The 16221-nt window shown below is 33.9% G+C and overlaps 1 protein-coding gene across 4 annotated transcripts in view; it reads right to left on the bottom strand.

Annotated features, from left to right (window-relative positions):
- Positions 1–16221, bottom strand: part of ROBO1 (roundabout guidance receptor 1) — a 1192968-nt gene that overhangs the window by 78352 nt on the left and 1098395 nt on the right. For all 4 annotated transcript variants that reach the window (XM_030801652.1, XM_030801651.1, XM_030801653.1 and 1 more), the window contains 5 exons: positions 14505–14629; positions 11613–11784; positions 2005–2210; positions 372–453; positions 31–199 (listed from right to left, as the gene is read on the bottom strand). In XM_030801652.1, coding sequence (XP_030657512.1) covers positions 31–199; positions 372–453; positions 2005–2210; positions 11613–11784; positions 14505–14629 — 754 coding nt within the window. The remainder of the gene's footprint in view (positions 1–30; positions 200–371; positions 454–2004; positions 2211–11612; positions 11785–14504; positions 14630–16221) is intronic.

Below are 16221 nucleotides of genomic sequence, written 5' to 3'. Positions count from 1 at the left end.
AACAACTAGGAAGCATCTCCTTCACTCTACCTGAAGGCTTCTATAATATAAGATGTTGGAGTTGCTCCTGAATTCAAATTTGGTTGCCATGATAATGTGACTGTATTTCTGCTGACATCTGTAACTTCAGGTTTTGATGGGGCACTAGGGATTAAATTTGGGTCAGTGGGTCTTGGAGGCTGAACTGGAACTCCAAATTCTAAAAAGTGGGAAAAAGGCCAAAATAAGAGATGTTTACACATACACAGAAAATGCAGATAACATATTCATACACCTATTCAGAGAACAGGACATTTACTTCATCAATATCCCAGTAAGTAAACAGCTGCATTTTAAGCTTTACTTTAAGGGAAATATACCATTTAGTTTACCTTGAACTTCAATGTAAGCACTCCATGTTGCTTCACCACTGGGGGTTGATGCAATGCAGGTGTACCGACCAGTATCACCCAGCTGAGAAGGCAGACAAAAAATAAATATTTGGAAAAATCAAGAACTCACTGGGCTGGAAAAGCAATTACAGGTTTGTATATGATCCATGAATACGGATAACTGCATTAAAATTCACTAACCAGAAACTTCCCCTTAATTGAATATATTTTTATTGAATGTGAAGGAAAATATTACATCAATATAGAAAAAAGATTTTATATGATTGTTCTAATGGTATAATAAGAAATATTTAATTGCATTAGCATATATTATCATCAGTCTCAGGGCATATATTATCATCAGTCTCAGGGACAATAATTCCTACGGTAAGGCATACAACTCTTCAAATTCAAAGCGTTAATATTTATTGCTAAAATATATGTTTATGTTTAATAAGTCATATAATAAGCCTGACAAAGCTTAACCAATGGCTATTCTTGCTATTTCATATTTTACTTATATATTTAACTATATGGATATTTGAGAGCAACAGAAAAAGGATAGGCATCACAGAATTTTTTTCTTAAACTACTGACTTTTCCAGGTATTAAAACCTGTAACTTAAAGCAGTTTAAGAAGTACAAAGCCAAACTCGAGCTGGAATGAACACTCTCGCTCCCTTTTAAAAACTGAATGTCAGAAAGCAAACATAGCTCAAATGTTCAACTTTGAAATCAGCAGCAGGATAATAAACCCATCTACTTCTGCTCAACCTAATAACTATCTCCAAGTAACGTTTGATAAGGAAAGAATGTTGTTATCTTGCCCTGGCAATTGCAGGAACCAAGTCACAATAGTCACAAAGTAGCACAACATATTAACTGTTGTGGCACTTAAAGTGAACTGTGATGCTGATCCGATACTCCAAAGGAACCACACACACTAGGAAATAAAGCAACTGAAATTTATGTTTATTGATGTCAGGACTATTCTTTCATATGCCTCAGGAGCTCATCTGATCTTGACCTAAAAAAAGAAGAAAAATCAAAACAATAAAGTCCTGAGACAGCAGGCATGGGATGTGATGCCCTGTGAAAGTAAATCCTTAAATGCTTCCTACAGACCCGTGGGCTTTCCATCATTGCGCATTCCGATTTGAATTGTACACTCGGTGTGTACATTGCTTTATGGCTTTTGTTTGCATGTATAGTTTTGCCATTGCAAAATGCTGAAACAAATACTTACAATAGAAGAACTATCTAAGTATACTGCACATAAAATGATACAGTTAAATATCTTAAAAGATGCCTTACGGAAGGACTGCATCGTACCACTACTTTGAAGATATTTATTCTCTCACAAATCCTCATTTACTTTCCTCGGTAGGTTCTTAGAAATCCTTTCTTCTCCTCCATACAACCTTAAATTACCTGCCATGGACTAAAAAATGAGTTAAATCATCTCAAACATATACAATGAAATATCTGAAAAAAAAAACATCAAATTAAAAACATATTACTACTCTTCATTTAACACTTCATTAATTGCAAAGTTTGAAATTTCAATGCCAGTTGTTGGAGGCACAAACAAAGTGAAACAAAACAAGAAGCGCAAGGTGCTGCTCCAAGTTACCTTAGCGTATCGGATCTGCAGCACTCCATTCTCCAACTGTTTGATTCGAGAGTCTTGGGTTGAAACGAGGACTCCATCCTTTCTCCACAGAATTGTGGGCACTGGACTGCCTGTGGCCACACAGCTGAGGACTAAAGTGCCATCCACAGCTACAGTCTGATTCACAGGACCTTGTCGAATAACTGGGGGAGGCCGATCTGCAATCACTGCCAGAAGAAACAACAGGAACTAGATTTCTGCAACTGGAAGCAATTTTCTAATCATCCAAGCAACAGCAGTTGCTCTAGGCTTTGAAACAAACTAAAGATAATTGAACAAGTAATTAAAGTAGGAGACATGCATTATTCAAAATGCATTTATATGATGCACTGATTCAGAATACTAAAATGAGATACAATGTGCTACTTTCAAATGACCAACCACTCACTGAGCTGGCTGCATTGTCAAGAGGCCTATTTAAAATGTTCAAGAATTAGGATTGTGGATGGTAAAGTAGATACAGAGTCGTGATCATGGAATACTGTACTTTTTAAACTCAAAAATATGAAAAAACACAACATAACAAAAAAACCATTTCTCTCAAGGAAACATATGAGATAAATTTTAATAAATGAAGCAAAGCCAAATTGACATTTCATAACTGTTTTGTACAACAGAAAAAAAGAAACAAGGTACCATACCAGCATGTTTAACAATTTTGGATCCAAAAAAGTGCATTGGATTTTCACAATTTAATAAATCAGTATGATTGAGTTCCCTGTGTCTTTTTATCTTGTAATACTTTCTATTACAATATATATGGGAGAAAATTACCCAACTGTAATGAATCCAAAGAAACTGCAAAATTGCCCAAATACATTGTTGTTTGGCTGATCCAAAGAGACAAGTCAAAATGATGTTCTAACTTGGCAAATACCATACTTCTCTACTGGGATTAATGGGATCGGGAATGTGCCTCTGCTAACTCCGTTACCTTAGATAATAGTTATAACGTACTACGGAAAATAACAACGAGAGGCAATTTTATTATGTGTAAATACAATTATCCCTATGATTACATGAAAAAAATCTAAAATCTAAAAACTTTATCTGACATGAAGTCTTTTTTAGGGGAAAACATAGAACAACTGTGTTGGAACGAGAATAAATCCTACATTGAAGGGGTGTTCATTTTCATTTAAAAGTTTCTTATATCATGGCTCATATAACTGACAATAAAGACAGGCCAAACAAAATAAAGACCTAAAGTGTTTTCTCCATGCTTTGTCGGAAAATTCCCATCCCGACTTAGGCAATTTACATGAAACTCTCTATATTTTTTTTAATGACTTAAAAACTAAATTTCAGAAATTTTCTGTAAATATTCAACTTGAAAATTCTGGATGTTAATGAAAAATTTTTAAAAGACACAAATGTACAAAGAAAGATTCTAAGTTGCCTGGTTAAAGAAAAGTGGTTGTCAGAGTAACTACATTTTGGAGGCAATAATTTTCAGAGGTGGATCTGTCATGTCCGAAGCTTTATGCACCAAAGATTTTCACAAGCTGGAGTCACACTTTAATTTGCTCCTCATTTGTCATGCAATAAATATTAGTTTTGTGCATGCAAACTAAAAAAAAAAAAAGAAAAGAAAAGATAAACAGGAAAGCAATGGAGTGAAATCAGCAGCTGTGCATTTCCACTCTACTCTTCCAATTCTCTTCTATGTCTTGGTTACTAGGGTGAAATTTGCAATACCAAGGGGTGAATTAGGAGGCTAGAGTTTGAAACTTGGCAGGAGAAATATTCCTTATAACTGATTATAATTAAATCCAGTAGAAGAACGGCTTAAATTTGGTAGTCTTATCATATTTAGAAACAATCCAGTATCTGGGAATATATTCAATGTTCTCCATCTTTATGGTCCTTTGATATTTGTATTTTATTTAGTGTCATCCACACCTCCCCATTCCATCCCAAACCAGTTATCGATGCCATTTTTTTGGTATAATTTACAATGTATACTTCACAAAAATAAAGCAATGAAAGAAAAGGATCAGCTCTAGCATCTGCCATGTGTCTTTGGGCAAGTTCCTTAAATTCTCTAAGCCTCAGTTTTGTATTGTTTGTAAAATCCATCAACTAAGCATAATAATATTTTTTTCTAAATAGCTCAGGGAGGGCTTTGTTATGCATATTGAAATGGAACAGATAAGGGAGTGCTTGGCTAACTGCAAAGGCTAGACATAGATATGTACTGTAGTGTCACTAGTGCCCTCTTTGGTAAAAACAACAACAACAACAAAAACTATTATGGAAATCAGAGAGGAACAATTTGGCCAGGCACTGGGGCTCACGCCTGTAATCTAGCACTTTGGGTGGCCAAGTAAGGTGGATTGCTTAAGCCTAAGAGTTCAAAACCCGCCTGGGTAACATGGCAAAACCCCATCTCCACAAACAAACAAACAAAATTAGCCGGCCATGGTGGTGTGCACCTGTAGTCCCAGCAACTTGAGAGACTGAGGTGAGAGGATCACCTGAGCCCAGGAGGCCAGGGTTGCAGTGGTGGGCTTTGATCAGGCCACTGCACTCCAGCCTGGGTGATAGAGTGAGACCCTGCCTCAAAAAAAAAAAAAAAAAAAAAAAAAACAAGAAATATTTAAGGGTTTATTAAAGCAATTGGATGTTTTCAGGTAGAGAAATGAAAGTTTTTGATGTCATCAAGTAGAATAAAATACTCATAAAATGTTTACACTTACAGACACCAAAGAATGTACTGAATTTATGAGTCAAACCTTAATTTAGAATGAGACAACCTCATATTCAGGTCTAGGATCTTCTGTTGGAATTATTAGAATGAATTATCCAGAAATAAAATAGGAAGTGTAAGAATCAGAAATGTCTAACAAAGTGAGTAAACGCACGGACTTTGGAGTGAGAAAATGTTAGCACCATACAACAGAAGTGTTCCATATCTACTCTCTCCAATACAGTAGCCAATAGCTACAAGTGACTACTCATCATGTAAGTGTAGCTAGAGTAATTGCGGAATTGGATACGCAATTTTATTTAATTTTAAGTAATTTAAATTCAAATTTAAATAGCCCCATAGGGTAAGTAGCTACCTTAGTGGAGGGTGCAAACATGTCAGTTCTCCTACTTATCATTGTAATTTGGGAACACATCTTCACATTCACTGCCTCAGTTTCTTCACTGGTAAAATGAGATATGGTTAGATTTGAAATTGTTCATGTGTGAAAAGTTTCTAGTATAGTGCCTGGCCCTACGTAAGCTTATCCTATAACTTGTTATTAGTCACTGTAGCTCATTATTGTCAGTACAAAAATAACAGTGGTGGAGGTAGTGATGGTATAAGCAGTGTAACAGGTATAACAGGTGCTGTAATATATATTACAGCAGGGTTACACCACCTGTTATAAATATATATATATATTACAGCAGGGTTACACCACCTGTTATAAATATATATATATATTACAGCAGGGTTACACCACCTGTTATAAATATATATATATACAAATATATAAATATATATAAAAATATATATAAATATACACATAAATATATATAAAAATATATATAAATATATAAATATATATATACATATATATACAAATATATACAAATATATATACAAATATATATATAAATATATATATAAATATACATATATTACAGCTAGGTTACATATATAATTAATATATATATATTACAGCAGGGTTATAAAAGTTTATAAAAGTTTAGCTATCTTTTCCCCACATTTAGTGAAAGACTTCAAAACCCCTCCAAAATAAGGGTATATAATCAGAATGTTGTAATTTGTCACCTCAAAAATAGCGATCATGAAGTCTATGTTAATATACATAAATATATTTATGAAATAATTTTAAGAGAAAAAGAACAGAATATACACATGTTGATTAGTTCATGTAAAAAAAGTCACATTTATACACCAATAAACATCACAGATAAACAGCATAATTGTCATCCATTTACAAATTGTAAATATTGTATCTTGGAAATCTATAAATTTGGATAGAAAATATTATTATTCCATTTTAGAAATCAGGGAACTGAAACTCTGGAAGTTCAAGTGACTTGTTCAAATCAAGTAGTAACTGGCAAATCTCTTTTCTAAATAAAATATAACACTCTTTGCACTATGTATCTATAAATTTTGTGAGATGAATACGAATGATTTTAAATTTTATACATTATGTAGTAATCATTAACTTTGTTTTCTTACATTCTAATATTATAGTAAACAGAAGAAAGATGTTCAGTTAAATAGAAGACATGAATTTGTATGTTTCTGAGTCAAATGTTATTAGGGATAGGCCACAGCTACAGTCAACACAACATTTTAAAGGCAGCTGCTACTTCTGTGCTTCATGTTTTATTCTGTCTTTGTCTTTGTTCTGTTTGCAAACAGTAAAGAAGGTCAAGAAGCTAAAGACAAATAGTATCCCCAAAGTACTCTGCCTACTAGCCATCCTCTGGACTTGCTAATGTATAAATACTGGTATTTCCGGCACTACAATAATTCTAGTTTTACCCATGAAGAATGAGACCACAGTGTTAAATTGTTTTCACAATATCAATAAGCTCCAAAATAAAGCAAGCAAAACTTAAAAAACAGTGCCAAAACAGCAAACACAAAATCACCTTAAAACCCCCAGAGTTTGCAGGGCGAAACAGGACATTTAGTGTTGAACTGGCTAGTAGGGATGAATCCCAAATTCACAGATATTTAGAGATTTTGTTTTTGTTTTTTATAGTTTAATAAAAGGTCTAAGCGTGATCTAGTCTCACATATACAAGCAATTTGTGATAACGTCATGTCAGTTGGCACATGAAAACCTTTGCTTTAAATTATAATTATAAAAATTGGAGATACTTGAGACTACTTCAGCATAGGTTTCTAAAATCTTTTTTTATGTATACCTATATATAAGTTGCTTTACAAAGTTGCAATTATTAATGTACGCATCATTCTATGTTTTAATGTCTCTATATATTGGTTATAGTAGTCATTACCGAATTCACTATATGGCTTTCACAATCATTATTTAATGGCTGTAAATGTACTTAAGACATTATAAAAATATTTAGGTCATCCTAGTTCATTGGAACCAGTACATGTATAATATGTATCATACACAGGGGTAAGAGTTTGAGCTTTTGAGAGACACAATCCTAGTGCTGAATTCTCACTTAACCAAAAGCTAGTTGTTTTTCCTTTTTTCTTTGTTTCATTCACTCATTAAAAAAAAAAAATCTATGGAGCATTTGCCACATGAGAGATCCTGGTTGGATACTAGCAAGCATTTAATTCGACTAGAGAGACATGGGTCCTGCCTTCATGGAACTTAATGTCTAATGAAGAACACAGGAAAATAAACAGAACACAAAAAAGTATAGGATGCAATCTATGTATATACTGCAGGGGTTGGAGTATAGAACCTGTATTTGAAGAGTTAGGGAATGCTTCTTGAAGGAAATGAAGCTTCACGTTGGTGGAAACAACGTGCAGAAGACAAGACGGAGAAGCGGCCAGGCGCGGTGGCTCAGGCCTGTAATCCCAGCACTTTGGGAGGCCGAGGCGGGTGGATCACGAGGTCAGGAGATCGAGACCATCCTGGCTAACACGGTGAAACCCCGTCTCTACTAAAAATACAAAAAATTAGCCGGACGAGGTGGCGGGCGCCTGTAGTCCCAGCTACTCGGGAGGCTGAGGCAGGAGAATGGGGTGAAGCCGGGAGGCGGAGCTTGCAGTGAGCCAAGATCGCGCCCCTGCACTCCAGCCTGGGCGACTCAGTCTCAAAAAAAAAAAAAAAAAAAAAAAAAAAAAGACAAAGAAGCATGGCAGGCACAATGATTAGGGCACGTGAGCAACACAGTATTCAGAGCTGAACCTGCAGTGGGGGCAGATAATGAATTTTAGGTAAAGCACGTTAAGGAATATACACTTTATCCTGAGAACACTAGAAAAGCAAATAATGAAACTGATGTTTTAACAAATTCCTCCAGAACTTCTTGAAATTCAAAGATATCTACAAAAGTCCTAGTCAACACTGTATCTGGTGGTAAAATATTAAATTATTTCCCCCTGAAGTTAGGATCAAGAAAAGTATGTCCATTATTGCCAATTCTGCTCACTATATTGGAGATCACAGGCAATGCAGGACAAGTAAAAGAAATAAAAGGTATACATAATGAAAGAAAGACATAAAACTTGAAAGACATAAATATTAAAAAAAGACATAAATATTGAAAGACATAAAACTGTTTTTATGTGCAGCTGATACATTTTGTACATTTATGTCATATAAAAATACATATTACATATATCAAAAATATATATACACAAATATATATATTTTGATATGACTGTGTGTATATATGTATATATATGTATATATACGACTGTGTGTATATATGTGTATATATGATATATATAGTATGTGTGTGTGTATATATGTGTACACAGATCAAAAATATATATTTGTGTGTGTATATATATTTGATATATAATATATATTTTTTGATATGACTGTGTGTATATACACACACAGTCATATCAAAAAATATATACACAGTCACATCAAAAATCGCATATATTATATATAATATACAGGAATAAAATTATAATAATATAATTTTATTGTTGAATTGTATGAGGCAAGTGCTTGAATGTACCGTTGACTTTTTTATATTAACCTTGTGTCCAGCAACTTTGCTAAATTCACTCATTTTTAATAGTTTGTAGGTAGATTATTTTGAAATTTTTATGTACAAAATGTGTCAGCTGCACATAAAAACACTTTTATGTCTTTCTTTCAATATTTATACATTTTATTTCTTTTACTTGCCCTACATTGCCTGTGACCTCCAATACAGTCAGCAGAATTGGCAATAATGGACATACTTTTCTTGATCCTAACTTCAGGGGGAAATAATTTAATATTTTAACACCAGATACAATGTTGGCTAGGACTTTTGTAGATATATACACACACACACCGTCACATCAAAATCATGAAACACCTTAGGTAAAAATGTACCGAAATATGTGCAAAGCCTTTACTTTTGAAACTACAAACTATTGCTGAGAGAAATTAAAGACCTAAATAATTAAGAGATACATGTGCGATATATACTGTTTCCCTGAATTGACTCAGATTAAGACGTTAATTCTTAAGTTATTCAACAATTTAAATAAAATCAAAATTAAATATTCAGATTTTTTGTTTGTTTAGGGAGTGGGTGTGTACATGTGAAATTTTCACAAGTTTATTTTAAAATTTGTAAGAAAATGTTGATGATCTTCAATAGCAAACCCAAAACAAGAAAACAAAGGTGGAGACTTATACCACCAGTTTTTAAGACTTAGCATAAAGCTACAATAATTAACACACATGGGCCGGGTGTGGTGGCTCATATCTATAATCCTAGCATTTTGGGTGGCATAAAATAGAATAAATAGACCAGAACTAGGCCCACAAATCTATGTTTATTGGAATTGTGATAAGATGCCACTGCAATTCAGTGGAGAAAGGATAATCTTTCCAATAAATCATGCGGGAATTATTAGTTTTCATATGGGGGAAATGAAAATAATTTTGACTTTGAACTCATACCATATACAAAAATTAACTCAAGATAGATAAAAAAAATTTGCGTCTCAAAGGTGTAAATAATAAAGCTTCTAGAAGAAGACATAGAAGAATATTTTCATGGCCTCAAGGTAGGACAGAAGAGTAAAAGCACTAATCATAAAAAAAAATTGGTTTTCAGCAAAATTAATTACTTAATCCCTAAAACCATCATTAAGAGAATGACCAGGAAGAAATATTTCCAATATATATATCTGATGAAGACTTGTATTTCAAATACATGGGAAAACAAAAAGAAATTAGTACGTATGTCCACTAAAGGCAAACCAAGATAACTGAGTGCACCTGCCCAACAATGGACATGTACAGGAATAATGAGCTTTATTAATAAAAACCCTAAGCTGAAAATACTCCATCAATATGAGAGTACATAAATAAATTGTGGTCTATTTATGTGATGGAATACTACACAGCAACAAAAAAGAACATAAGTGTATTTTACTGACATAATTTTGAGGCAAAAATATACACAAAAGTGTATCTACTGTGTGATTTCATTTAGCTGAATTTTAAGAATAGATAAAAGGAATCAATGAAGACAAGAGTCAGAAAAGGTATTATCTCTGCCAGCGAGAGGCTTGTTGATGAGAAAAGAGTCAATGGAAGCCTTCTACGGTCTTGGAAATGTTCCATGTCTTGATCGGAGTGGTCATTACGTGAATAAATTCATCAAGCTGCATTAGTTTACTTGCTTCATGGCATCAGTATTATACTTCAGTTGGCGTAATCGGGAAAATAAGAGTGGTCTAGAGAAAAAGTATTCTAGCAACAGTAAGAAAATGTAATTTGGGGAGAAGACCAAAAACAGGATGGAATTAGTAGGCTGTTACAATTTCACACTACAGATGACTAGCTTTGGGAGATGATGAAGACAACTCGACGGGTTAAAAAGATTATTGAACAGATATAGAGATAAGGGAGGATGAGGAGTCAAAGATGACTCCACAGATTCTAATTTAGAAAGCAACTGCTATTATATTGATTATTTGAGTCATTATCAGAAGTTTTAAAAAATCAACAATACTGAACGTACAGAGTAAGCATCTTTTATTCCCGCTTCTCTTCTTTTATTCGTGTTCCATTTTCTTCCCTGAGAGACAGGATGTTTCTTTCTTTAAATGCTCTTTCATCTACTTTTTGGAATTGACAGTGAAAGTATTATTCCAATCACTACAATAAATTTAGCTTCAGAAGTAACAAATCCTTTGCACTGTCATGGCTTTGGTTCTATTTTTAATTTGAAAAATTCCTGTAACACTTTCTTGATTGCACACACCTATACTATACATTTATATATATATTTATATGTATATACATGAAATAAGATATGAAAGAAAAAATACATATAAATATAGAGAATAAAACATATTTATATGTGTTTTTTTCTTTTTCTTTCATCTTCTTCTCAAATTATCACTACTGTCCATCTTACAGTTTGGAGATTTTGTGTCTTTACAATAGGTTGGGCGCTAATTGAGCATGTTTAGGGGAGTTGACAGAATAAAATGACGTTGAAGAAAACTTGTTCATTATCATAAGTTGTGAGCTGTTAGATTTAGGCTTATGACCTAAAGATTTATCTTATGTCCTAAATTATAGAGGAAAGAGAAGAGATGGCAATTTACACTAAGATATTATAAAATACGTTTTGTTTTCCAAAACATAGATACATTCCTATGTGAAGCCATTTAGTATAAACTTCTCCATAGATAATTGCTATGCTTTTATGACTCTGACTGAATGCTACAAATTTATAATACATTTAGGTTAAAATAAGAATAATTTTGAATTTGTTGTATCAACACCCTCTTAGATTTTACACTAAAATAGCCATAAAAAGGTATAGAGTTGGAAATAAATATATCTACTGGCACCCTCTTTGGATCCTAAGTCAAACTTGGACATTTTGAAATAAAATGTTTTCCACTTTACCGTCTGTAACTTCCAAATATGCCTTTGTGATGATGCTCCCAGCAACATTTAGAGTCTGGCAGATGTAATAACCAACGTCAGATCGCTGGACATTCGTAATAGTGAGGTCACCAGTCTGGGAGACGGAAAATCGGCTGGATGACTGTGGTGGTTGATATGAGAAAAGTAGATTCTAGAACCCAGAAATCGGGATGGAGGAAAATAAAAATAGGTTAATTGTTAGGTTCCAATATTTTGGCACTTATACATTTACATGTAAAAACATACATATAAAAGTATTCATACACATATGCATATTTGTCTATATACACATGCAAAAAGGAGCTAAATATTCTTCCATCACATGCCCACATACATACATGTCCATGCACGCACGTAAATATCTACATATGTACACATATACACATACAAGTTTTAATAATCTAACCTCAAACAGGGTCATTTGAAAATTTAAGTAACTCTCAAGATTGATACATATTTTTCTATCTGTTTTTAAGCAATATTAGATATATAAGAATATTAAGTATCTGGCCGGGCATGGTGGCTCACGCCTGTAATCCCAACGCTTTGGGAGCCGAGGCGGGCGGATCACAAGGTCAGGAGATTGAGACCATCCTGGCTAACATGGTGAAACCCCGTCTCTACTAAAAATACAAAAAATTAGCCGGGCGTGGTGGCGGGCGCCTGTAGTCCCAGCTACTCGGAGGCTGAGGCAGGAGAATGGTGTGAACCTGAGAGATGGAGCTTGCAGTGAGCCGAGTTCATGCCACTGCACTCCAGCCTGGGCGACAGAGCGAGACTCTGTCTCAAAAAAAAAATAAAAAAAATTAACTATCATTATGGTGAAAAATGTTGACATATTTAGCAAAACGAAGACAAAAGTCTTGCTTTACCTATATATGACTACTAGGATTATTAATATTAAGACCTTTAATATATTAAAGAATTAAAATGTAAAAGAATTCTAACGAATTAAATTCAAGGATACCATTTTGGCACCACAGTAAGCATCTCTGTTAGCTATCCGTCGTAAAAGTTCGGTAACTTATGCCAAACTTTTAACACATACCTTGTTTCTCTTGTTAATTGGTGAGAATATCTGTTACATAGTTTCTAAAATTCATATGTTGAATTTAATTAAAAGATCATGCTTCTTAGCGTTAGTGTATATGTCACACAAAAAAATAGATCATGTTATTGAATTTCGTGAAATAAAAAATAGTAACATTTTCCCTACCACAACAAAATTGATTCTTTTAAAAAGCTTTGGTGCCTTTTAATATACATTCTTTTATAAAGGTTTAACTACTATTCCATGGATATATGTCCAATGACAACATTTTAGGGAAAAATGAGTTGTATTATTGAACAAAACCAAAATTATTTGGAAATTTGATCTAATGTTTAAATAACTTAAATGAATCATCAAAGTATCACTCTTTTAAGAAGAGGTTCCAGTGGATTTATTATTACTGCTACAAAGATTTCCTTCTAAAATGCACTTAAAATTTCTCCTGCTCCATTGAAATACTTCATTCTTTCTTGTCTGTAATTTGCTGTCAGCAAATTTAGTTCTTCGAGGCCAAATGGAATGTGTTAGAACCTACCAAGATACTAGAATTCAAATAAGGGCCTAATACCATCATCAAATCAGTATTTGGCTACTAAAGTGAAAGAAAAGGTGAACTTGATAGCATTCCCTCCAAATATTAAATGCAGTCAGTAAATGACCTATTTTTTATAAGAGCACATTAGAAGCAAGACCATGAAACAAACACCCAGGATTGATTTTAGCGAAATAAAAAAAGGTCAGGAGTGTTAAAAATGGATGAGAATTGTTTATTTACACATATCCGAAACAAGTAAGGGAAACGTTCTGTTTTATATACTTATTTTCTGAGACAGGGTCTCACTCTTTCACCCAGGCTGGAGTGCAGTGACGCAATCAGAGCTCGGCAGTCTCTACCTCGTGGACTCAAGTGATCCTCCTGCCCCAGCCTCCAGAGTAGCTGGACTAGAAACATTCACCACCATGCCCCACTAATTGTTTATTTTTAATGTTTTGTAGAGATGAGGTCTCACTGTGTTGCCCAGGCTAGTCTCAAACTCCTGAGGTCAAGTGATCCTCCTGCCTGAGCCTCCCAAAGTGCTGAGATTACAAGCATGAGTCACTGTGCCCAGCCACGTTTTTGCTTTATTGAAGAAGGCAAATCACTAAGAGATGAGACAAAAAGATACTTTAAATGCTTCTAAGATTTCCTGTTTATTAAACTGAAGTCCAATAATGAACAGAGTTCAAGAGTATAAATCTCTGTATTTCAATTTCTATATATATAAAAAATTGAAGTTCATAAAATAGAATTGGATTTTATAGCAAATGTTGACGGCATATGATAGTTTTCAACACATTTGAATATAACGAACTATAATGCAACATCTCTGTTAAAAAGAATTTCATATAGGTGCGTGATTCAGAAGGCAATTTAGACTCCTGAAGCTTTCAGAGCAATCACTGAATAATTCTCATCTGTTTTAAATGTACGTAAATCTCTTTTAATATATAATTCCAGACATCAGAATAATACAAATAATAATTAAATAATGTTGAGAAAATTGTGTTTTTCTTTTTAATGTGGCTGAACTAGAAATAAAGGTTAACTTTATATACTACCTTGTGTACCAAAACTAGGTGGAGAAAAATGCTTTTTCAGAATTCAAGCAGTGAAGACAATTTTGTCTTCCTTCTCATTGCTAAAATGTTCTGGGCACTCAGAGATTTGCCAGTTCTCTTAATGTGACAGCTGCATGACTAAGTAATAAGTTGGTTTTTCTTCTCATACATCTTGGCAACCATCTTTGCTGATTTTAAAAAAAATTAGAAAAAGGTGGTACCTGACTCCCTTCTCTCCTCCAAAAAATAGCTGGTTGAGGATTTCCGGTTGCTTCACACTGAAAAGTTACAGTCCGTCCCAAGGCAACAACCTGGTCACGGGGTTTCACAACAAAATGTGGCGGTTCTGAAGGAGGTGAAACAAATTACACTGAATTCAAGGCGCGTAGTTATTGTCAGAATTGAGACAATCACTTATATTCTAAGTGCTGCTGTTATTTTATACAACATGTTATGTAAAACAGTCATGATATATCAATTCTCGTCCTTAATTTGAAACTAAAATGTTAAGTTTATAGTTAGAAAATGGAGTTGTTATATGAAGTTTTTTATTACCTGACCTTCTAAGATTAATCCACATATTGAAAGGAATTCTAAAGCTACAATCGGACCCTATGTATTCTAAGTATACCTGAATTTTTTATGAATAAATATTATCTTTTCTCCTTTAGATCTGCTTAAAGGTGAATGAGCTTTAATCATACACACAAGGATCTCCTGATGCAGGCAGGTCTTAAAATTACTTTAACTCGAAATCTCCTGAAATGCTACCATGCAAATTATAACCATTTAAAATCTTCAGTCCAATTATTTGAATAGAAATGAATTTAAAGCAATAGTGGAATCAAATGCCTCTTTCATTTACATAGGCAAGGGCATGTTCAAACAGAATATATATGGAAATGAGGGAAAATTTGAAACATCTGCTCATCCTGACATTCTAAATACTGCCAGCTTTGTCCAAACTGTTTGATTTATACCGATTTAAATGGCTACTTCATCCAGCAGTAAATAGTGTCAGAAAATTGTGTCAATTACATTGAATACAATGGTAGCTGAAAACATTAGGTGTGCTGATGGAGTCACTTCTGGGGGAAAAAAAAGGTATTTGTTTTTGGGCTGAGCTTTGTGCTTGGAAAAATGTGCACAGAATGTAAGTCTTTTTACCTACTGTTTACACTTTTCAAATTCATTTTGTATCAGCTGTCTGAAACACCTAATTATTCTCCTCTCTTGTCTCAGTTTAAATTGAAGCAAATGAATGCTTCAAGCGACATTTAATAGTTTCTACAGGACAGGGTTTGTCTACTTTTTAAGACTTTTCCATTGTTTCTAACCTTCTCTCTTTTTTTAAAATTTTATTGTTATTATGCTTTAAGTTTTAGGGTACATGTGCACAACGTGCAGGTTTGTTACATATGTATACATGTGCCATGTTGGTGTGCTGCACCCATTAACTCGTCATTTAGCATTAGGTATATCTCCTAATGCTCTCCCTCCCCCACCCCACAACAGGCCCTGGTGTGTGATGTTCCCCTTCCTGTGTCCGTGAGTTCTCATTGTTCAATTCCCACCTATGAGTGAGAACATGCGGTGTTTGGTTTTTTGTCCTTGCAATAGTTTGCTGAGAATGATGGTTTCCAGTTTCATCCATGTCCCTACAAAGGACGTGAACTCATCACTTTTTATGGCTGCATAGTATTCCATGGTGTGTATGTGCCACATTTTCTTAATCCAGTCTATCGTTGTTGGACATTTGGGTTGGTTCCAAGTTTTTGCTATTGTGAATAGTGCCACTATAAACATATGTGTGCATGTGTCTTTATATTTCTAACCTTCTCTTTAAAAGTATGTTGAGTTACTTAAATCAATCACTTAGGGAAACTCCTTAATGTGAAGATGAATCAAATTATATTCAGATTATGTTCACAAATGTCA

Source organism: Nomascus leucogenys, chromosome 21, assembly GCF_006542625.1.
Source record: "Nomascus leucogenys isolate Asia chromosome 21, Asia_NLE_v1, whole genome shotgun sequence".
Lineage (NCBI taxonomy): Eukaryota > Metazoa > Chordata > Mammalia > Primates > Hylobatidae > Nomascus > Nomascus leucogenys.
The sequence above is the reverse complement of the archived record's forward strand: the minus strand, read 5'-3'. Positions and strand labels throughout refer to the sequence as shown.